The 23,192-nt window shown below is 49.5% G+C and overlaps 1 protein-coding gene across 3 annotated transcripts in view; it reads left to right on the top strand.

Moving 5' to 3' along the window:
• The window catches only part of CCDC102A (coiled-coil domain containing 102A), a 61,955-nt gene that overhangs the window by 14,454 nt on the left and 24,309 nt on the right, over positions 1-23,192 (top strand). For all 3 annotated transcript variants that reach the window (XM_059713683.1, XM_059713682.1, XM_006261664.4), the window contains exon 3: positions 13,167-14,231. In XM_059713683.1, the coding sequence (XP_059569666.1) occupies positions 13,632-14,231 (600 nt within the window). In that variant the 5' untranslated portion in view covers positions 13,167-13,631. The remainder of the gene's footprint in view (positions 1-13,166; positions 14,232-23,192) is intronic.

Below are 23,192 nucleotides of genomic sequence, written 5' to 3'. Positions count from 1 at the left end.
ATTTGGGTCCATATACTTAGCACAGTGGCTGGGGTGCTGTGTTTTGCCAGCCTGGTATGGCCAAACTGCACTTTGGGCTGGGCAGGTCTTTATTCAGAGATGTCCAGAAGCATCCCCTGGTGGCAGCCAGGTGTGGTCTGGGGTGGCCTACGAAGGATTTCTGGGTATAATCCCAGCCCATAATCCAGTTCCTTATTCGGTTCCATATACTTAGCACAGTGGTTTGGGTGCTGTCTGTTGGCAGCCTGGAATGGTCAAACTGGACTGGGAAGTGCTTTGGGGCCGGACAAGTCTTTCATCAGAGATGTCCAGGACAGTCCCCCAGTGTCACAGAGGCATGGCATGGGGTGGCCTAAGAAGGATTTCTAGGTAGAATCCCAGCCAAAAATCCAGTTCCTTATTCAGATCTGTATACTTAGAACAGCTTTGGGGGGGTGCTATCATTTGGCAGTCTGGCATGGCCAAACCATGCTTTGGGCCAGGCAAGTCTCTGGTCTCAGATGTCCATCAGAGTCCCCTGGTGTCACAGAGACATGGTGTGGGGTGGCCTAAGAAGGATTTCTAGATATAATCCCAGCCCAAAATGCCGTTCCTCATTCAAGTCCATATATATTTAGCACAGTGTCTGAGGGGGTGTTGTCAGTTGGCAGGCTGGCACAGCCAAACTGTGCTTTGGGCTGGGCAAGTCTGGGGTCAGAGATGTCCAGGAGAGTCCACCAGTGCCACAGAAATGCTTTCTGGGGTGGCCCAAGAAGAATTCTATGTATAATCCAGCCCAAAATACAGTTCCTTATTCGGGTCCATATACTTAGCACAGTGTCTGTGGGGTGGTGTCAGTTGGCAATCTGGCGTGGCTAAACCATGTTTTGGGCCGGGAAAGTCTCTGGTCAGAGAAGTCTAGGAGTGCCCCTGGTGCCACAGAGATGTGGTCTGGGGTGGCCCAAGAGGGATTTCTCCATATAATCCCAGCCCAAAATCCAGTTCCTTATTCAGTTCCATTAATTTAGCACAGCAGCTGGGGTGCTGTCCGTTGGCAGCCTGGCACGGCCAAGCTGTGCTCCCGCCGGGCAGGACTGTGGTCAGGGTTCTTTGGGACAGTCCGCCAGTGGCATCACCACAAAATTTGTGGTGGCCCAACAAGTATTTTGCCCCATAATCCCATGCCAATATGACCTTCATTTAGGGCTCTGTACTTGATGTGAGATATTATTTTACATATTAGTTAGTACATATGCGTAGCTAATGAAATTCTGTCTCTTTAGGATGTGTAATTCATTAATAACAAGTTTTTATTGGGACTAGATTAGCTTTAAAAAAGGAACTGGGAATAAAGAACTGGGAATAAGGAACCAACTTCAGCCTCATGCCTTTAGTCCAGAGTCACTCTGTGCAGGTCAATAGGTCAGGGATCACATAGTCAGTCTGTGGTTCATCTGTGCTGTGCAGAGGCTCCTCTCCCCTTCAGACCATGTCACAGCAGCCCCACCATCACCTCCCCCTGCCTCTTCCTGCTTCCCCCCCAGGTCTTCTGGGATTTGTAGTCCAGCAGCAGGTCTCTGCAGTGTTTCTCATCATCACTTCCACTTTCTGCTTCCGGGTGCCTCTGGTATTTGTAGTCCATGGTCAGTCGGCAAGCCTCCACAAGGCTGCTCCCCTTCTGTCACACACTCATATCACATTTTCAGTGCACACAACGCATTACATTACACAATGCATACATTACACTAGGACTGTGTAGCAGATACATGCCGTGTGTCCTCAGGGCCCTTTTAGGCATCAAAGCTGTAGGACTGCATTCCCCAACTTTCTCTTTGACCTTCTCAGATACCAAGAGGGCAGATACTGGGGTGCATCACTTTCCTGGGGTAGAAAGATCATTTGATTCTCATGTCTGTTGAGTCCTGGCCTTTCCCCAGTGCAACCACTGAGCCCTTCCCCACTAGAGGTTGCACTGGGGAAAGGCCAGGACTCAGCAGACACCTTCCACAAGGTCCTGCCTCCCCAGAGGTGTCACCAGAGGCTCTCCCCACCACCCAGCCCCATTTCAGCCAGCATCCAGAGTAGAGCCAGCCTGGGTAATGAGGCCCTGCCTTGTCTGCTTGTGGTAGGGGGGAGTCACCACTCCTTCTTCATATCTGCTGAGCACTGAATTTCCTCCCACTACCCCAGTCCATCAGTGAGTTTCAGCAGGGGCCAAGAGGCCGGGTTTTCTGCCAGTGTAAATGGTGTGGGGTCTATGGGGCTAAATCAGCTTATCCCACAGAGAACAAGCATCCCTGTAGAGAGAAGAGAGGCACCTGCGTGTGCTGGGGAGGTGGGAACTTTATAGCAGGCTGGAAAGAAAGATAAACTCCAGGCCTCACTTCCTGGCCCTGTGGTGGGGAGTGGCGGCAGGACTGTGTTGTGGCCTTTGGCTGGAGCCCTGTGGGAACATTGTCGGAGCGGCTCTGGAAAATTGGCACTCCCCCTCCATCCTGGGCCAGGTGCCCCCTCCCCCGTGTCTGCTTGGTGTCTGGCTGCTAGTGGCACTGTCCTTTCATGTGGGCAAAGCTGCTTGGAAATGGGCAAATCTGCAACCAATTAGTGAGAGCTGTGGGTGGCTCTCTTCCCCCTCCTCATGGAAATGGAGCCCAGCCTTGGAGATCAGCTTGAAAGGGAAGGGAGTAAGAGCCAGAGAGCCCCTGTCTGCCTGCATTAGCAATGGCGTTAATACCTCTAGTGGAGACACTGGGATGAGCGCCATCTACCCCAGATTCAAGTTTCAAGGAGGAAACTGTTGTGCGTGCTTGGGCTTCGATCCATGGCAAAACCATTCCAGGAGACGCTTGCAATGTGCTGGCTCCCTTCCACCCCCCTCCCTACATGCATGCATTCTGCTCCTGCATCCCATCCCCATACATACATGTAGGCCAACTTCAGAGTCATTGCTCCATTCCAGGATGTCACATCTCAGCCCCTTTTTCCTTTTCTGCTTAGGGCTTGGCACCCTGTCTGCTCCAGATGTGTAAGTAAAAGGCAGAGGCAGGGACAGAGCATGCATTTTCAGGCTGGAGATGAGCCAGAAACCTAAGGCTTAAGCTGTCTGGACCAAGTCCTTCCTCCATGTAAAGCAGCAAGTTTGCACCAGGGATATAATTGGCCCCTCATGGCTGAGAGTGAGCCTATGTTTGCAGTCTTGCTTGATAACTCTCCTTCTCTGAAGGCTCTCTATTTCAGGGTTTTAATGCCTTTCAGATTCTGTCTTTTACATGGGGCTCTTCCATGAAGCAGAGGAGGGGAAGAGAGAGGGAGGAAGGAGAGGTGGACAGTGACACCTATGAATGCCAGTGCCTAAATGTACTTTTATGAATATGCCTGGCTGAGGGCAATGGTAGTTTCATAGCCCCTCTGCACATACCCTGCTCTGGGGTCACATGTGTCCCCAGCATAGATTAGCGCAGCCTCAGGGGCTGTTTTAATTTACACCCATCTGCAGTGGCCCCAAGTTGTCAAGGGTCCCAGTGGCAGGAAGAAGCATAACCATGGGCATTTTGCCACATCTGGGTGAGCCTGCTTTGATTGAGAGCTCACAGGAGCACAGGTGGGGTTCTGGCACTGTGGGGCACCAGACCTATAGTCACCCACCATGCTTGGCACTGAGGGGTGCTCAGTATTGGGTTTCCCAAGCACTCAAATCCTAAAATCCTGATTGGCTTAAAAATCTTGTGATTTATGATTAATACAGTGCTGGTTCTTCTCCTTTGCCTTCAGGGTCCTGCACCTTCTGAGTGTGCTTGGGTCATGTTTTCAAGCTTTTCCCCTGCAATCAGGAAGGGGTAGAGGGTGGTTGAAAAATAACCTCTTTTCTGTGCAGGAAACCTGAGATTCTCATGATTCCCAGACTTGGGGCTTTAAACTTAACCTCAAATATGAAACTCATTGTCAAAGAATGAGATTCAGTAAGACTGCCTATGTTGTGCCATGGGTGTGGAGAATTATTTCTATTTATTATGGAAAATTGTGCTCTGACTTAGAGGCTCCAATCAAGGCACAAAACTCTACTGAGTTAGGGTCTTTATAGACATAAAATGAAAAGAAGTTCCAAGCCCTAATGAGCCTCCTGCCAAAATAGGCTCTGAATCCACTGTAGATGCATCACTGATATTAATTCCTGTCTGTCAGAAGCCCAGAGGTGTTGAAACCTCTGGGTCTAGTCCAGTTGGCTTGCTTCATAACGTGGGAATCTCAGATGCTCTGATATTCCAACTCACCTTTTCTATAACAGTGGATAAGACTTGTTCCAGTGTGGCCTCTCATTTTCTTGTTTACTAAGCCAAAAAGTGGTAGATAGCCTTCCAGATGACACCAGTAAAGGCTCCTAGGGTATAGCACTTTTTTCCACCACAGAACAAGGAACCCTATTATTCATAGACTCCTAGATTTTAAAACCACTGTGATTTCATGGTTTGATATCCTGCAACATATAGGCCTGGGACTTCCCTGCATTCATTTCTGCTTGCAGCATATCTCCTAGAACCATCTTGATTTAAAAATCTGTGATAGAAAATCCACCACAGCCCTTAGTAAGTTGTTTTGATGGTTAATTACCGTCACTTAAGGATGAGGGCTCCTTAGTGAAGTGATTAAAGATCACTTACTTACCTTCACCTTATTATCTAGCTTTATCATCCACTGACTGAAAATTGGTTGTACTTTTGTCTGCTCTCTTGAATAGCCCTCTACCAACAAAATTCTGTTCCCTACATAGATGCTTCTCAGGTCAAGTAGACTTTAAACTCCTGTTTCATAAACTAGATAAATAGAGCCTTACTTCTTTTTCTGTATGTCAGATTTTTTAATCCTTTACTCATTTGCATGCCATTTACTCTCTCTCTCAAGTTTGCCATGGTATAAAAAGCAATGGCACTACTGCTGATCTTGGACAGTGTGCATTGTGCTGAACTCAGTGTGGTCAGTGTGTACTAGGCATGCTCAGACTGTTCCAAGCAGATTGGTCCTTCAGTGGATTCAGGTGTGGCTCCACCTAGTTTTTGGATTCTGGTGGAGCTTAGGTAGTAGTAGAAGTCTAATTGTCAGGATTGGGGATGTTCTGAGAGTGCCCAGAAGCAGAACTGCAGGTATCTAGATAACTGTCTGGTCAGAAAGGGGGCATTTCCAGGGTGACACGGTCACTGAGAAGGGATTTTTTGGATTGTGCTTCTGAAATAATATAGATTTTGGGCACCTATGTCCTCTTTTTTTTTAATCTAGCCCTCTTGAGCAGCCCTTGTCATGGGACAGAGGATTCCCTGACTGGTGGTGCTTGGTGCTGAACCAAGCCAAAGGCATCCATCCATGGGGTGTGTGGTATCAGGATCTGAGTGCAGCTGTGCCCCTTTATGAGAGCACTTGTGCTAACATTCATACCCAGCCCTAGGGACAGAAATTGCTGCTCCTCCAGGCTCTGTGTGTAGGGTGCTAGTGCCCCATCTGAGCACCAGGAGTCACTCTCTCAGCCTTTGACCCTACTGGGCACAAAGCCCAAGATGACTGTTTCCAGCATGCTCTGTCCCAGTGCCTGGGGAACTGCCTTCCCTATTCTGGAGGGAACTGATGGTCCTCATGGACATTCTTGTCAGGGAGAATATCTTGTTTCCTTTCTTTCTTTCTTTAACTGCCTTTCTCTCTGCAGCCATCTGCCAGGCTCTGAATGAACCTTATTCACTCACCAGCTCCCCCTTCCCTGGTGTCACCTCCAGTGATTTATACCCTGGCCTAACAAACACCCCCATCCCCAACAGCCCATCTCATAGTGTGCCGGAGGCCTGAAAGACACAGAAGCTGCAGGGAGAGAAAGTTGGGACATGGGGTAAAGGGGGTGAGTCTCATGAAAGTCTGGATTGGCTGAACTCCCCATAAGGAAAGCAGTCATAAGCAAAGCAATGGGGAAAGCAGAAGAGGTGGAAGAAGGAAGGAGGCTCAGATACCACGAGGATGGCCAACATAAGGGCTATGTGAAAGTGGGGTGGGGGAGAAATGTATAGAACAGAGCAGAGCAAGGGGAAGCAGACAAGTAATTATTTATTTGGTCCAATAGCTGGCTGCAGCAAGCAAAGGATTAGAGATGTGTGGCAGAGCCCATCCCCCAGATAGTTTGAAGAATCCCCAGTAAGTATCAGTCAGAGAAACCCCATTGTCTTTGGTGTCCTCAATTGACTACAGTTCAGCTATTCTGATTTATACCAGCTGAGGATCTGGCCTGGTCTCATAATGAAGGCACAGAACTGGGAGCAGAAGACAGACACAGGGGGCAGGTAGGTGAGGCTCAGGGCTATAGTGCAACAGGTGTTGTAGGGGGATAGAAGGGCAAAGCTAGACCAGAATAAGGAAGGGGAAAGGAAGCTAGTACAGTGATCCTCTGGGAAGGGACGATCTGGTGGGAGGGAGGAGAGAGGCAATCTGGGTAAAGATTTGGACAGGTAAACAGATGGGTTATAGAGAGGCTGGAGGGGAGGGAGCTGCTGTGCTGGAAGCGGGGAGGTGGGAGAAGAAAGGAGTTTTAAAAAGAAAAAAGCCAGGGAGACCCAGTGAAATAAGTGGCAAGCTGCCACGGGTTGTAGTGGAACCAGAGTTTGGATCGGAGAATGCTGAGGAGAACTTTTTAAGGTGCATGTTTTCCAACAATGCAATCTGAGCACATTGCGACCACAGACCCTTTAAGGATCCAGACAGGGCTGCTAGCCTTGTTTGGCAATGAGGTGCAGATGAGAGAAACTGGATTCCTGGGTGGATTTCCAGCTTAGAGCTTTTAAGGAAGGGCCCTAACAGAGAAGAGGAGAGGCTGAAGGAGGGTGTTGTTGAATCTTTATGGCCAGAACTGAAAGAGGTAGTGTTATTTTCTTTTGAGTGCCTTTGTTGAGGGTAGTGGGCAGAGGGAACCCAACTTTTTGTATTCAGGCAAAACTCCAAATAAAGGTCCTGTTTGTTTTTGAACCCTGAAGAAGGTATGGCTGTGACACTAACTAAACCAGCTGGAAGAAGGTACAATCAGCTCACACAGGTATTTACACAGCCTCTTGTGACCAGAGAGCTCCTGGAGGGGCTCTTGGCCTGTGGGGAGCTCTTGGCCTGTGGGGAGCATGCGGGGGCAGGGCATTGCAGTGATCGGTGTTTTAGGACATAGTTTCTCAACCCGTGGTATGCGAACCCCTGGGGGTATACCGAAAATCCCCATAGCAAGGGGGCACCGCTGCTCCCCCCACCACCGCCAAGTTTGCGCCTAGCCGCTTGCCCCCCCAAGCTGGCCACAGACTGCTGCAGGAGGGGGAGGGCAGGCACACAGATACTCATGCACTCCTCGCCAACCCAGCCACAGACAGGTAAGTTTCTTTCTTTATCCTGCCTGGGCTTGGAAGTGGGGGCAGACCAAGACCCACACAGTGCAGGAGGGAGTGTGGTAGGGGCAGGTCGCTGCCCCACTCCCTCCTACACTATGGAGATTGCCCCATGACCCAGCCCATCCTGGCCCCATTCACAGCGCACAGGAGGGAGCAGGCAGCTGCTGCACGCTGGGGCTGGTGGCGGCACCTTGCTCTTCCCGGAGCTTGGGGTGGGCTGTGGTGATGGGAGCGGAGCTGCTGCCAGCCCAATATTCGCTGTAGCCCTCCTCAACCTGCCCCCCCCAGCGCCACCACCGAATGCTGGGAAAAGCTCGGTGCCTCTACTGGCCCCTGCCTGTAGCCAGCTTGGCCTCGAGGCAGCTGCAGCAGGCAGCAGGCAGGCTGCAAACAGCTGCCCTGGACTCCGCAGCCCTGGCATCAGCTCTATGCTGGTGGCGGCTGCACGGGCGCCTCAGACCAAAGAGCAGGTTTATCTCTGCTGTCCGCTCCGAGGCACACATGCAATCGCTGCCAGCATGGATCTGATGCCAGGGCTGTGGAGCCTGCCTGCTGCCTGCTGCAGCTGCCCAGAGCCCAGGCTGGCTACAAACAGCTGCACCGCACTCCCAAGCCCAGCATCAGCTCTGTGCTAGCAGCGACTGCACGCATGCCTCAGAGCAGAGAGTGGGGATAGGGTCTAAGGCAGCACAACCCTCTCTGCTCTGAGGCACATGTGCAGTTGCTGGTATGAAGCAGATGCTAGGGCTGCAGAGCCCGGTGCAGCTGTTTGCATCCTGCCCGCTGTTTAATACAGCTGTCCAGAGCTCAAGCTGGCTACAGGTTGGAGCCAGCAGCAGCACCGGGCTTTTCCGGGCTGTGCTGCCTTAAGCCCCCCCCCCCCGGTCCGCTCTGAGGTGCACATGCACCCACCAGAGCCAGCCTCCTGGCTGCAGCCAGCCCAAACTCTGGGTAGTTACTGCCAGCCACAGAGCCCAGTGCAGTATCACTGTGCTCCTTGGCAACATCCCTCTATAGCACCAAGATGTGATGTTTTACAGCTGTGCAACCCCTTTGTCTGGGCCCTTTGAAGCAGTGGGCTCATGGGCTTGCCCTAGTGCAGCTACCAGAGCTTAATGGCAGGTGCTCAGTACCACTCAACACTGCTTCCCTTCTGGATTTGGCACTCATAGAGCAGGAGCGGATTAGCTGGGCATGTTTCACAGAACTACTCCCAGACATATCCTAGAGGCAATGTGGGCATGTCCTATGTTCCCCTGGATTAAAGGAGAGTTCTCACTAACTGAGACATCCTGGATTTTCCAGAAAACCACATACAAGAGAGAAATAAGGGATTATGGATGTAACAATCTTGTAATGATTCCTGAGGTGGTGGAGTGTGTAGTGATAGAAGTTTTAAGTTAAAGATGCTCCCTAACAGGAGACTCTGGGAACTGGGAGATCGTCCCTCAGTTAGGGAGCCCCAAACTAGGTAGCTAAAGATAGACAAAGGGTCTGCAGTGGTTGTTTACTACTCCACAGTAAAGTCCATTGTTTAGTTCTTCTTATTCAGTATATGCCTGTGTTTACTGAACTCTACAGGTGATCACTACAGAGAAGAAACAAAGATGAGGCTATTTGTGGTCAAAATGCTCCCCATGTCCTATCTTCCCCTGCTCCATTGTACTCATGCACGTTGCACAATATCCTTTTGCATGTAATCAGATTAGATTAAGCAATGGCTCCACATTGACTCAACTCAGATCATCTTCTATTCCCGGTTCCAACAGCTCCTGAATTATGGGGAGCACACACGCTGTTATAGTTGTATCCTCCTCTCACATTGTGCATGGGCGCATGCACATGCACACACACACACGTGTCTTGGTGACCAGTTACATTTAAGACCCTTTTGTTTTTGACCACTTTCAAATTCAGCCTTTGTCCACTGCAGCATCTGGATGAGCACAGATCTCCATGTGGTGAGGGCCCTCTGGAACATGACAGCAGTCCTGAATTTTAGCTGAGGCTTTTCCCCAGGGACAGGCTGGACAAAAACAGCCAAGTCCCCTCCTTCCAGAGACATGTCAGAGCCAACCAGGCCAACAGCTTCAGCCCGCCTTGCTTTAAAGATCAAGCCAAGAGCTCACTCTCTGTTCCTGCTTTGTCTCTGCTAGCAGAGAAGCTTGTGGAGCTGCTTCTAATGACATGCTCTTGGCAGGCTCACCAGCGCCCAATTGCCCCTGGGCTCCAAGTCTTTCTGCACATGTGTTTCTAGATATATCTGCCTGTGCTCAATTGCCCTGTTTGCTCCCTGTGTTTCTTGTGAGGGTGTGAAGAATTTACCCCCCAAACTGCTTCCTCTGCACCTCCCATGGCCTGGTCCAGCTCCCAGCCTGGGCCCCCAGAGCCCTGTCTGCGCAGTGGAATGCAGCACGACACAGACACACACACAGCTGGAAGCCTTGCAAGTGCTTTTCCAAGAAAGGCTTGTAGCTCTGTTTCCAAAGTGCACTGCGGGGATGGGGAGGGGGAAACAAACTGTGTGAAATTCCAGCTTGGGTCAGGAAAACAAACGTGTAGAAAAGACATCTCCTGCCAAAGCAGCTGATGAGAGAAAAGGTTATGATGTGACTTGCTCACGGTCTGCAAATTTATATGCTAGGAAAGGATACCTGATCTGAGGAGCCCTTGAATCTAGCAAATCCAAGGCATAATGAGATCCAGCAGCTGGAAGTGGAAGCTTCATAGTTTCATAGTAGCTAGGATCAGGAGAGACCTGAACAGATCATCTAGCCTGACCCCGTGCCACAGGCAGGAATGAATGCTGGGTTCACAAGACCCCAGACAGGTGATCATCCAACCTCCTCTTGAATTTGCCCAAGGTAGGGGCGAGGACCACTTCCCTGGGAAGCTGGTTCCAGATTTTGGCCACCCTAACTGTAAAATATTGCCTTCTGATCTCTAACCTAAACCTATTCTCCATCAGCTTATTACAGTTGTTCCTCATCACCCCAGATGGTGCTGGGGAGAAAAGGACTCTGCCTATTTGCTGTTGATCCCCCCTGATGAGCTTGTAGGCAGCCACCAAGTCCCCCCTCAGCCTCCTCTTGCAGAGGCTGAACAGGTTCAGGTCCTTCAGTCTCTCCTGGTAGGGCCTGTCCTGCTGCCCTCTCACCAAGTGGGTGGCTCTCCTCAGACCCCTCTCCAGGCTGGCCACATCCCTTTTGAAGTGCAGTGCCTAGTACTGGACACAGTACTCCAACTGCGGCCTGACCAAAGTCGCATAGAGGGGGAGTATCACCTCTCTGGACCAGCTTGAGATGCACCTTTGGATGCATGACAAGGTATGGCTGGCCTTGCTGACTGTGGTCTGGCATTGGTGGCTCATGTTCATTTTGGAGTCAATAATGACTCCGAGATCCCTTTCCGCCTCTGTGGTTTCAAGAGGGGAACTCCCCAGCCTGTATGTATGCTGTGGATTCCTTCTCCCAAGGTGCAGCACCCTGCATTTGTCTACATTGAACCCCATCCTATTCTTGTCTGCCCACTTTTGTAGTCTGTCTAAATCTAGTTGCAGCCTCTCTTTCCCTTCAAGTGTGTCCACCTCACCCCACATTTTAGTGTCATCAGCAAACTTGGACAGCGTGCTTTCCACCCCCTCATCCAAGTCACTGATGAAGATGTTAAACAGTGTGGGCCCGACGACCGAGCCCTGGGGTACCCCACTGCTTACATCTTGCTAGGTTGAGTACAACCTGTCCACCACTACTCTCTGGGTGCACCCCATCGCCAATTTTTGACCCATCCAACTGTAGGCATCAATGCCGCAGTCGCTCAGTTTATTAATGAGAATGGGGTGAGAGACAGTGTCAAAGGCCTTCTTAAAGTCTAGAAAGACTGTCCACAGCGACACCATCATCCAAGGATTTAGTTACTTGGTCATAAAAGGCAATCAGGTTGGTCTGGCAGGACCTGCCTTTGATGAACCCATGCTGATTGCCCCTGAGCATGATCTCCCCTGCAGGCCCCCCACAGATGTGCTCCTTGATGATTCTCTCCAAGATCTTCGCAAGCACTGAGGTGAGGCTTACAGGCCTATAGTTACTTGGGTCCTCCTTCCTCCCCTTCTTGAAAATAGGGACCACCTATTTGCTGAACAAATTGGAATCAGGAATGACACAAACTTGCAACAGTGAGAGTAACCAACCAGTGGAACTGCTCACCAAGGGATATGGTAGATTCTCCCTTACCTGGAGCTTTCACCTTAAGAGAGGATGTTTTTCTAAAGATACACACTAGCTCCCCACAAGTAGCTGGGCTAATTATTCTTCTTTACTGTGGAAGTGAATATTAATTCCCTCCCTTGCAGTAATCCCTGAGTGAAATTCTGTGGCCTGTGTTATGCAGCAGTCATAATGGTCCTTCTCAGTCTTACAATGTATTAACTGCTGTGTTCTCCATACAGCTTACAAATCACCTGTTCTTACACAATCAAGTGTTGACTCTTGGTAGCCTTGCAAAGCCAATACAGTTAGGTGAGGATGCATTAGAGAGTTGTTACACATTTTCAAGCACTAACTTTATAGCTGGTTGGCTCATAACTGGATAATCTTTTTTATCATGTGCTGATTACTTTGCATGTGTGTCTGGTCTAAGTTTATGGCACCACTAACCACTTAATTGTGCGATAAGTACTTTGCATTTGTGACCGGTCTAAATTTACTCCACAGTTAACCACTTATAGTAATATATGTAAAATGTAGCAGGGGCCTTAGTCTGTCAACTGGAAAATATGGAGAGAACAAATACAAGCATGCTGTCCTGCATGGTGTCTCACCCCTTTGTAAACCACTGCACTCTGCAGCAATTCCTTTAGTGAGAGGGAAGATAGAGCAGGCTGGTTTTTTTGTCTATATTGTTACAGGTCTGTGACCATTTAGACCAACATTTTAAAAAATGGCTACCGGTTGTTATCCTCCATGTTGTGGTAGAGATAGGAAGTTTGTAGTTAGCTTTCTTCCTACAACAGATGATGTAGTCATCCAAGGGTTTTTTCCCAGTGGCATAACTAGGGTGTGGAAACTGTCTCAGTTGCTGACTTGTGGAGAGGGGGGCCAAAAAATGGCTGTTCTTGGTAGCAACCGAAAATTGCTGCTGTCCCTGTGCCTTGGGCACCTAGCTGTGTCACTACGCTGCTAGTGGTTGCACCTACTGGGATGCCTACCAGTTACATGCTTCACTTGGGCATCTAGTCTGAGACATGGGGGTCTGGTTTTGGAGGTGCCAAATTCTTCTAACTCCAAGTAAATTTGACTGACTGGTGATTTTGGAAGCCTGCCCTGAGAAAGGGGCCTAATGTTCCATAAATCCTGCCTTCTGATAATCCAAGTGCTGAAGATCAGTCTTCTAAAGTGTCTCAGTTTGGACACCCAATATCACTGGTTCTTTTTAACAGTCTTGGTCTGAGGCCTTACTGAGCCATCAAGGATCAGAACCAAAACAGTCACTTTTTACTGCCTATGCTGCAGGTTTTCACAGTATTGTTTCCCAGCGGCTCTTTGCAATGCCCAAAATGATGGGAGGACCATAACGTGTCTCTAAAAAGGCATTTTATTGCCTATGATACATAGCAAGATATGAGAGAGCTCTGGGTGGTTGGCCCCTCTCCCCTGTCTGTAAGTACCCTGCCAGCCAGACCTGGGCATGATGGGGGAGTTTCCACCAAGTTTGAAGTCTGTTGTGCAGAGTCCTGGGTTGGGTTGAGGGATAGTCATAAGCTTGTAACTCACACCTTTATCCTCCTTTCAGGTTTCCAGGTCACCCTCTCTCCGAACTGTGTCTGGCTGTGACATATATGAGATACCACCTCTGTCGGAAGAGCATCACCCTCACCTGAGATCAAGGGCATGGAAAGGCCCTAGCCACTAGCCATCTCCCAGTGAGGAGGTGCCAGAGAATGTCCTTGCTCCTGAAGTGCTGTCTTCTGTGTCTGACAGGGGCCAGGTGAGGGACACTGGGACCTGCTGGATCACCTCAGCTCTCCTTCATCTGAGGCTTCTTTTGAAAAGGGAACAGCTGCTTAGCTCATCATGTCTGGCCTGTCTCTGACCAGGGACAGGTAGTGATTCCTCACATCTAGTGCTGTGGCAGTTCTCTGTACCTGTCCACACGCAGTGGGTCTGGGTCCTGAATTCGCCACCCCATGACCAAGGGCCAACGTAAGAGAAGCTATTGCTACACCAGATCTGACATCAAGCTTGACCCTGGGCCGCCATGAGCCAAAGCACCAGTTCTCAGCTAGCGGACTCACCTCAGCTCTCCAAGAGCAGTCTCCTCAACATCCTGGGCAGCCCCCAACCTGAGAGGATGAGCCTGCCAGACTCCATGCCCCCTACCCCAAAGAGTGGCACACCCTCACCGGGGCCACTCCAGCTCCCCCTCTTGGGTGCTGTGTGCCTGGACAGTGACTGGGAGAGCCGGGAGGAGCTGCGGCTGAGGGAGCTGGAGGAGGCACGGGCTCGCGCGGCCCAGATGGAGAAGACCATGCGCTGGTGGTCAGACTGCACGGCTAACTGGCGGGAAAAGTGGAGCAAGGTGCGGGCAGAGCGCAACAAGGCCCGGGAGGAGGTGCGCCAGCTGCGGCAGAAGCTGGAGACCCTGACCAAGGAGCTGACCAGCCTCAAGCGGGAGCGGCAGGAGGTGCTCAATGAGAATGAGCAGCTTGGCAAGGAGGTGGCACGGTTGAAAGGGGAGGGCGAGGAGGAGAAGGAGAAGGAGCTGGACAACAAGGTGGCCTCGGAGAAGGAGAACGATGGCTCCCCAGACCAGGAGCCTGTGCGGGATGTGGGCTCTGACAAGCTGGCTAGAAACAAGGTGAGGTGGGATGGGACATGGGGTGGGCAGGAGCACAGGGCAGTACGCATGCACACAACCTCTCCCCTGCCTGGTCATGGCACATGTACTGATGCATGTACAGACAGAGGGCTTCTTCTTGTGCAAAATAGGGGCCTGAAGAGAAAGCAGTGTGACCCAGTGGAGGGAGCACTGGACTGGGAACCACTTGCATCCCCCACAAAACAGCTCCCACAACATTACATAACTAGGGGTGGCAACTGGGAAATCAGCCCTGGATGCTTATTTTGAAAGGGCACAAGAATAGCCAGTGCTGCCAGCCCAGCTGCTACCACCCAGAAACTCCATGTTGCACCTCTGTTTCACAAGCCTTTGAGGATGATGTTTCTTCTTAGAAAGGGGCATCTTCTTTTGTAAAACAGTATGTTGGACCCTCTCCCCTTTATGCTTCCCTTGAAGTGTCTGTCCCCCCTCAGTTTCCAATCTGTTTCCTCTCTCTCTTTGGCCTGGTTTAGGTTCATCCTTAGAATCAGCAGGGTTATTAATGCTGCAGCATTTTTCAGTGGAGGAAAAAATGTATTTGCATCACCTTTGTCAGTGAACAGCTTGTCCCAGCCAGTGGGCCAGTGCTAATGTTGACCACACATCTTGCTTTCCCTAAGGACAGTCCCATGGTAAACACCTGTCTTGGGTGTCCTGTTGGTTTAGTCAGGTTGACTGGTTTTGTCCTGTTTTCAGCAGGAGGTCTCAGGGGGACATTTAAGAAAGGACTGTATAGTGCTTTGCGCCCTCCCCCCCACCACACACACTCTAGCTCCCTGGGGCTGAGAGCAGAACGTGCCATTTTAAAAGTAAGGAAATATGGTCACCTGAAGTGGCACTGTTCAATGGCTGTGCCTCATGTCCATGTAAAGGGTGGGGAAAGAGATGCAGCTCAGATTTTCCTGCAGCTTCAGGTAGAGACCAAATTTAGGGTCTGTAGTTGCTAGGCCTGACTCCCAGAAGCCAGTCACCAATGGCATAGAGGAATGCACAGGGCTGATCTTGCAGGGAATAGGCCCCGCTCAGGCTCTTCTACATCAAGACAGGTGCCTAGCTCTTCCTATGCCACAGGGCAGCTGGTATCTGAGGGCTGGAGGCCAATGCCTGTTTCTAGTAGGGACAGAAATACAATTTTCATCCTGGCACATTGCTGTGTCTATTCCAGAACAAGCAGGAACTCCAGGCCAGGTCTTCTTCTCCCAGGGGCTGGATCCCAAGCCCATTTCCAGCAGAGCACAGACTCTGGATTCAGATGCTACTTCATTCACAAGAGTCAGTCACCCCTGGGCAGGCTTGGCCCTCCTTGATGCTGATCCAGCAACCTTGATCTGACAGGGCAGGCACAGGAGGAATCACAGGCTGGAGGCTTGCAATCTGAGAAACAGCTTATGACCAGGGATCTGGATTTTCCATTTCCTGTTGGAAAACAGAAAAAAAACCATGGATTTTTTTCTTTTAACCCAGAAAAACACAGATTTGTCATTTTAATCGAGAAATACGCAGATTTTCCACTTTTGCAAAGAGCTCTCTGCAGGCTGGCAGTGTTCTCTCTGCAGCCTGAAGAGCAACAGAGAGGTCCTGCAAGTAAGTCTGGTGGGGGTGGGGAGTAAGGATTGAGGCCCCCATAGGGAGGGATGGAGGGAGGGAAAGAGTGAGTTGGGCAGGGCTGGGGTTAGGGCTGATGCCCAGCTGGGGCAGTGTGTGGGGCTTGGGGCGCAGGGCCGGAATGCGCAGCGGTAGGGCCCCAGCGGGGAGGGGGTGAAGCCACAGGCAGCTCATCCGGGGGGGCAAAGGGGTGGGGCTGGCTCCTTGCTGCTGCGTGCACTTCTGGGGAGGCATGGGAAGCACATGCCACCCAGCTTTGTGTGTGGGGTGGGGGCGGGCTGCCTGCTGCAGGATCAGGCTCCCCACCCTGCTGCCTTCCTCCAGGGCCTTCACAGCCCAGCAGGCAGGACTGGGCAGGGAAGGTCCTTGCTGCAGCAAGCCCTGTGCTGCCCTGGCAAAACGCCCCCTGCCCGCCTAACAGCAGCATGGGTGGCAGCCTGGAGTTGTGCCCCTTGCTGGTGCTGGGCAGGGAGAGGGCACCATGCCATGCCAGCGAGGAGCTCCCAGCAGAGGCAACGAGCTTCCCCATCCAGCCCTGTTCTGCCCTTCCATACTGGGTCCTACCCACTGGGTTGCGGAGGCCATGGAGCGAGGGCAGCAGGGCAAGGAGTCCAAGCCTGCTGCAGGTAGCCCACACCTGTCCTCCCCCCCACCCCAGACTCGGCTCCAGCTGTGGGGGAGGGGGAGGAGAAGCTGGGCTGCAGCTGCTGTCTCCTAGGGGCAGCAGCTGGGGTTTGGGCACTGCAGTGGGGAGCAGGGGGCTGCAGATCTAGGTCCCTGGCCCTGTAGCCTTGGTAGCTGGGGGCCCCCTCTGGCAGGGGCGGGGGGAGAACTGTGGGTGGGAGTGAGGGGCACCAGCAGGCCCAGGGGGCTGTAGCTTGGGAGCGAGGGGCCTGGACCTGTGTCCTGGTGAGTGACGGGGGCAGGGGGAGTTCTGATTTTCCATGCTAGAAATACCAAAATTTATAGGTACTTAGAATTTATTTTATTATAGTGATTGAGGCACTGGTAGGCTTCCAAATTGTTTAGAATTGTGAATATATCAATAAAACATTGTGTTCAGTTGATACCTATATATATAATGGTGTTTCATTTTAATCATGGATTTTTGCAGGGTTTAATCAGAGAATTTGCAATTTTTAAACAGAGAAAACCAGGAGCCCTGCTTATGACTGTTCCTTCCCACTGTCAGGCAGGCAGAGGGCCAGCTGGGCCTTTGTTTCAGGCTTAGCTTATTCCCATTGTCCTGCAATTCCTGCCAGACCCCTCAGTCTCTCCAAATCCAGAGACAAGGGATAGTCTCTAACTCTAGAGCTGCAGTGGGTTTTAGTTGTTAAACAGCTGTGTCCACTTTCCCCTCTTGTGTGCCTGTTCCCAGAGCCTAGGTGTGTGATACTGACCTCTGGGGGCCAGAGTCCGTCACTGCATCCAGTATTGGGTGTTCAGGGGATTTACATGAAAACAAGCTATAAATAGGGGCATGGGATGTAGGGGGTGCCATGTCATTATGACTGATCTGAGATACATTCAATGGGGAGTATCTGCCAGAGGAGCAGTGTGAAAAGAATGGATAGTTTTGCTAAAGAAAATTAAGAGGAATTGTCCTTCCTCAATTAGGCCAAATAGCTTCAATCGAAAGCAGTGAACTTCCCTGGTTCTGTGAATTCAAAGCAAGGTCTTGTTTTAGTGGATCATTGAGCTGGTAATTTTATGTGCACAAAAATCAGACCATTCAAAGATTCTGTTCCTATGGCAACTATAGCAGCTTGTCTACATGGGGAAGTTAGTGCAAAGTCAGCTAGGTGTGAATTGCAAACACACTAGGATGCTAACTCCCATTGGAGGCACTTGAGTATGCGCTAAATGTTTCTCACAATTCACTCAATTCACCACCAACGGACTCTCGATATGCCTAAAGAAAGGTTTTTGTGCCCAAAAGCTTGCGAAGAACAATTTTCCCAACTATTTAGTTAATCTAATAAAAGATATCACATTTACCCAAAGAACCTTGTCTCACTAAGTGTGTCCACACAAGAAGGTAATGTGGAGTAGCCAGTGCACTTTAAATTCACACCTTTGTTTACTGTACACTTGTTTCCTCACCTATACAACCCATAACTTGCTAAATTGCCCTTTTTCTCATTCAGTGCAACATATGGCTCTTTGTGGCCTTAATTTCAATGTCTTTGGATGTAAAAGTGTAATGCAACAGAGAGGTAGAGGTTTTGGCAGCCATAACTTGGCATGTCCCAACTTCTGTGTATGGTGTGTGGGGCATCTTAGCAATTACATGGGGCTATCGGAAAATTATAGGTATGGAAGGGACTTCAAATGTCATTAAGGCCAATCCCCATAGGGGAGTTAGTTTAATTGAAGTTAATTTAATTTCCTTCTGCTCAAATAGTGAGAAGTCAATGTGTCCGTTGGACTTTGCCCGGTCAAATAAATGAACATGTTAAGGTACTTCCCATTTGGGGGTCCCAGGCTGTGGGTTTTGAGCAGAATGTAAAATACAGAAAAGGTAGAAGCCAGCAGAGGGGCTGCCAGAGCTGGCCAGGTCTGCTGTGCCTGCACCCAGAGAGGAGATAGCCTAGGCCTGTTCTAGTGCCATTATTAGGCTGGGTTGGGGTGAGATCCAGAATAGGAACAGACTTGAGGGGCAGGGAGAAGCTAGAAGAGATGATTAGTCTAGATGACCATGAATGTCCCCTTTAGCTATGAAATCTCTGCCTCTGCAGTCTGTGAATCTATTCTCTGGATCCCTAGAGTCAGCTCAGCCTCGTACCTTTCTGAGGTAGATGAATGAGTTCTGTGCAGATCAGTGTGTGTGGATGAGACCTTCTAAAACTGCCCTTTGATTTAAACCGAATGGACCCTAAGGCACTGACAGCATAGTTCTATAATAGGAGTCTCACTACCCTTGGCCAAAATCTAGTTCTCCGGGCTGTTCTGTGTAGTTGTTCTCTGCATCCTGGCTAGTGCCTCCACCCACATTTTACGGTGGTTCTCTGTGGACCTACTTTCCTATGCAAGAGAAATTTGCTATGGATTTCTGGTCTTGGTGACTCCTTTAGAGAATCAGTTGCCCTCAATAAATGAGCCTCAGTTCTCTGAAATCCGCTGCACCTTCTTTCAGGTTCTGAGTGAAAGCATTTTTTTTCCAGATTCACAGTTTTTGGATCTATGCTTCTGTGAGTCACCATTCATAAATCTCATCATTTTTCTTACCCTTCTTCTCAAATCCTTTATCAAAGGCATGAGCTAAGTCACCTCTGTGTGTCTGCACCTTACTGTTGATCTGTTTCCAACTTTCCATTTGCTTGGTTCCTTCATACACGACCAATAATAAAACCCACCCAGCAAAAGGGAGTTATAAATAATTTGCCAAAAGGTCCCTTTTGGGGGTAGAGAACTTGTCATTTTGTACCTAATAATTTAAAGAGGTTCCTGCAGCTGATAGAGGTCCTACCTTCCCATTCCAATGAGCCAGACTTTGGTACCTCCATGCAGTTGTTCCAACACAAATGAAACAACCATTTGTTGTCTTTGTAAGCAAGGGCAATGTGGGATGACTCATGGTCGATGTGTACTTGCAGTGTGATGTCAGACGGAAGCATAAATGTCACTAGGTGTACTAGTGACTCAGGAAGAACTAGTACTTAGTTTTCTTTGTCCAGGTGTAGACTTTAGTGCTTTCTCTCCCATTGTGCTGTTTTATGACTTCCTCTGAGGCAACAGGAAAAACAATCTTCTCCTCAGGGCTGATGGTTTCTCAAGACTTGTACACAGTTGAATTATAGTGATGTCAAAACGCTGCAAGCTGAGCAAACACTCCTAAGCTAAAGAACCACTGATTTTCCTATTCACTTAGTTTTCAGTTAGTCACACCCAAGAAATTATTATTTTGTTCCCTTTGATCTTTAGGCAATTATAAATCCATATATATGTTCACTTATAGCAGAAACTGGGTGGGGAAAAAAGAGCTTCTCTTTTGCCACTCTGAGGAAGATCTGTGGTTACTTTCCTGTTCTGTACCAGCTGCTAGGTGCAGTCAGCTAAGATAGAAGTAGATCTTCCTTACAGAAACCAGTTTGGCATCAATTTCTTCCATTGTTGATGAATACTGAAATTAGGGTTCTATCCAAAAGGCAAACTCAGATCCTTACCCAGGCACCAGTCATGCGAGACTGAGGGGCCAGCACTGTGACTCATAAAGTTACAGTTTAAGGGAATAGACTGCTCCCATGTCCTTTTTATGGATTTTATTTAAAAAGATGAGCAAGTGGATACAAACCTAAGCAAGCATATTGCTGAGCTCATTTGCTACAGCTTTACTAAGCTAATTAAAGAACAATGCAATGATCAAATTAAGGTCAGTTATGATTAAATTGATAAATCTGGAGAGCCAATTGTTATATTAAGACAGCAGGTAATCACCATTGCATCGTGAGGTGACAGAGAAGAAATTACTATGTGTTAGCATTGTTTTGGGAGAAGGGAAGAGGCATTTTCCCATTAGTCAAGCACTTCAAGCTAGTGTAGCAAATACAGGGTGGTAATTTAGCTAGTGAAAGATAAAGGATTTAAGTGTTCACAGGACACAGGTATCTGTTCTGGTATTCGGACTTGCTCAAGCAGATAATAATCTGGTCTTGAGCACGTTAAAGAAGTACAAAGATCTGAGTGCCCAAGCAACTTAACTTTAACACTTCCTCCTTCAGTCTTGGTACTTGGATATTACTTTTGTTCCCCTCCTAATCACAGTAACACAAATGGCTAGACGATTCTACCTATTAGGTGCTCAAGTCCCTAAGAAACAGCTAATATACAAGGTGGGTAGATCCTTCTTCTCTTAGCTGCTTTTTTGAAAGCCTGTCATAAGGGTTAGAATGATGATGGTGTACTGCAAAAGTAGATAAATGAATAGATTTTTAAGGCTTAAACAGCGTGGAATAGAACCACACATAGGTGCCTTAGTCCACTTACGTGGGTATAGGTTGTAGCTGTGTTGGTCTAAGGGCATAGGCAGACAAGGTTCTTTGGGTAAATCTGATATCATTTATTAGACCAACTCAAGTAGTTGGAAAAATTCTTCTCTGCAAACTCAGCCTGACGAAGCGTATTTATACCCAACTTGAATTGTTCCAACTATTTGAGTTGGTTTAATAAAAGATACCAGATTTACCCAAAGAACCTTGTCTGCCTTAGTCTACTTAGGTACCCAGTAATTCTTTCTGGCTCAGAATCTTTCCACAGACTTAGCTTAGAGGTGATGGTTAGAGTACACAAACTAACATCTTCTGAATAGCACTACAAACTCTACTGGCCAATTCAATGGCAGGAGTTCCCACAATCACCAATGCATTCACACATGCTAAGGGAAAAAGAGGAGAAGATGGGTGCCCCTTTATTAAAACAAAGGTGGTCATTATGAGCTTGAACTTTTGCTTCATTCATAGATTTCATAGATTTCATAGACATTAGGGCTGGAAGGGACCTCGGAAGACCATCGAGTCCAGCCCCCCGCCCAAAGGGCAGGACGTCAGCTGGGGTCATAGGATCCCAGCAAGATAAGCATCCAGTTTCATCTTGAAGGTGTTCAATGAAGGCGCTTGAACAACCTCCGGCGGCAGGCTGTTCCAGACCTTGGGGGCTCGGACAGTAAAGAAATTCTTCCTTATGTCCAGCCTGAAACGATCTTGTAGTAGTTTGTGACCATTCGTCCTCGTCATCCCTTGGGGCGCTCTGGTGAACAAACGTTCCCCTAGATATTGGTGGTCACCCCTGATAAACTTGTAGGTGGCCATCAGATCACCCCTGAGCCTGCGCTTTTCCAGGCTAAAGAGCCCCAGGGCTCTCAGCCTGTCATCGTAGGGTCTGCTTCCCTGACCCCGATCATGCACGTGGCTCTTCTCTGGACTCTCTCAAGCTTCTCCACATCCTTTTTGAATTGTGGAGCCCAAAACTGGACGCAGTACTCCAGCTGCGGCCTCACTAAGGCCGAGTACAGGGGGAGAATGACGTCCCGGGATTTGCTTGAGAAGCATCTATGGATGCAAGCCAGCGTTTTGGTCGCTTTACTAGCCGCAGCATCGCATTGCAGGCTCATGTTCATCTTGTGGTCAATGATGACCCCCAAGTCTCTTTCTTCCATAGTGCTAACCAACATAGCACTGCCGAGCCTATAAGGATGCTGCGGGTTTTTTTTCCCAAGGTGGAGAACCTTGCATTTATCGGTGTTGAACACCATCAGATTCTCATCCGCCCACTTGCTGAGCCTGTCCAGGTCAGCCTGGATCACCCGCCTGTCTTCTGGTGTGGATGCTTTGCCCCAAAGTTTGGTGTCATCGGCGAACTTGGCCAGTCCGCTTCTGACTCCAGTGTCCACATCGTTAATGAAGATGTTGAACAGTATGGGTCCAAGGACAGAGCCCTGGGGGACCCCACTGGTCACAGGACACCACGATGAGTGACTTCCATCAATTACTACCCTCTGGGTCCGACCCCGGAGCCAATTTTCCAGCCAGTGGATCGTGGGGGACCCAAGGCGACAATTGGCCAGTTTCTCCAAGAGACGATCATGGGACACCAGATCGAAGGCTTTTTTGAAGTCAAGATATATAACATCAATCTCATCTCCCTTGTCCAGGTGATAGGTCACCTGGTCGTAGAAGGAAATGAGATTGGTCAAGCAAGACCTACCCGCAACAAACCCGTGCTGGCTATCCCTTAAGATGTTGGCGTCGGCCAGTCCATTAAGGATGGCCTCCTTAATAAACTTTTCTAAGATCTTCCCTGGGATAGAAGTCAGGCTGATGGGCCTATAGTTAGCCGGATCCACTTTCCTCCCTTTCTTGAAGATAGGCACCACGTTGGCCTTCTTCCAGTCTTCGGGCACTACACCAGAGCGCCAAGAGTTTTCAAAGATCCGCGCTAGAGGCTGGGCTATGATGCTCGCCAGCTCCTTGAGTACCCTGGGGTGAAGATTGTCAGGGCCGGCTGACTTGAAGGTATCCAGCTTCTCAAGATGTTCCTTCACAAAGTCAGCATTAATGGAGGGCAGGGGATCACCCTCACCCAGACTTCCCGGCCCTGTAGCAGGCACAGGCGTCCCATGGGGCTGATGAAAGACAGACGCAAAGTACCTATTTAATAGGTTGGCTTTTTCCTGGGCGTCAGTTGTCAGTTGCCCCATCTGGTTCAGCAGGGGTCCAACGTTGCCCCTGCTTTTCCTCCGGCTCCCCACATATCTGAAAAAGGACTTTTTATTGTCCTTGATGCTCAAAGCTAGCTGGAGTTCAGTTGCAGCCTTGGCTTTCCTGGTCTGCTCCCTAC

This window comes from Alligator mississippiensis, chromosome 10 (genome assembly GCF_030867095.1).
Source record: "Alligator mississippiensis isolate rAllMis1 chromosome 10, rAllMis1, whole genome shotgun sequence".
NCBI lineage: Eukaryota > Metazoa > Chordata > Crocodylia > Alligatoridae > Alligator > Alligator mississippiensis.
The sequence above is the reverse complement of the archived record's forward strand: the minus strand, read 5'-3'. Positions and strand labels throughout refer to the sequence as shown.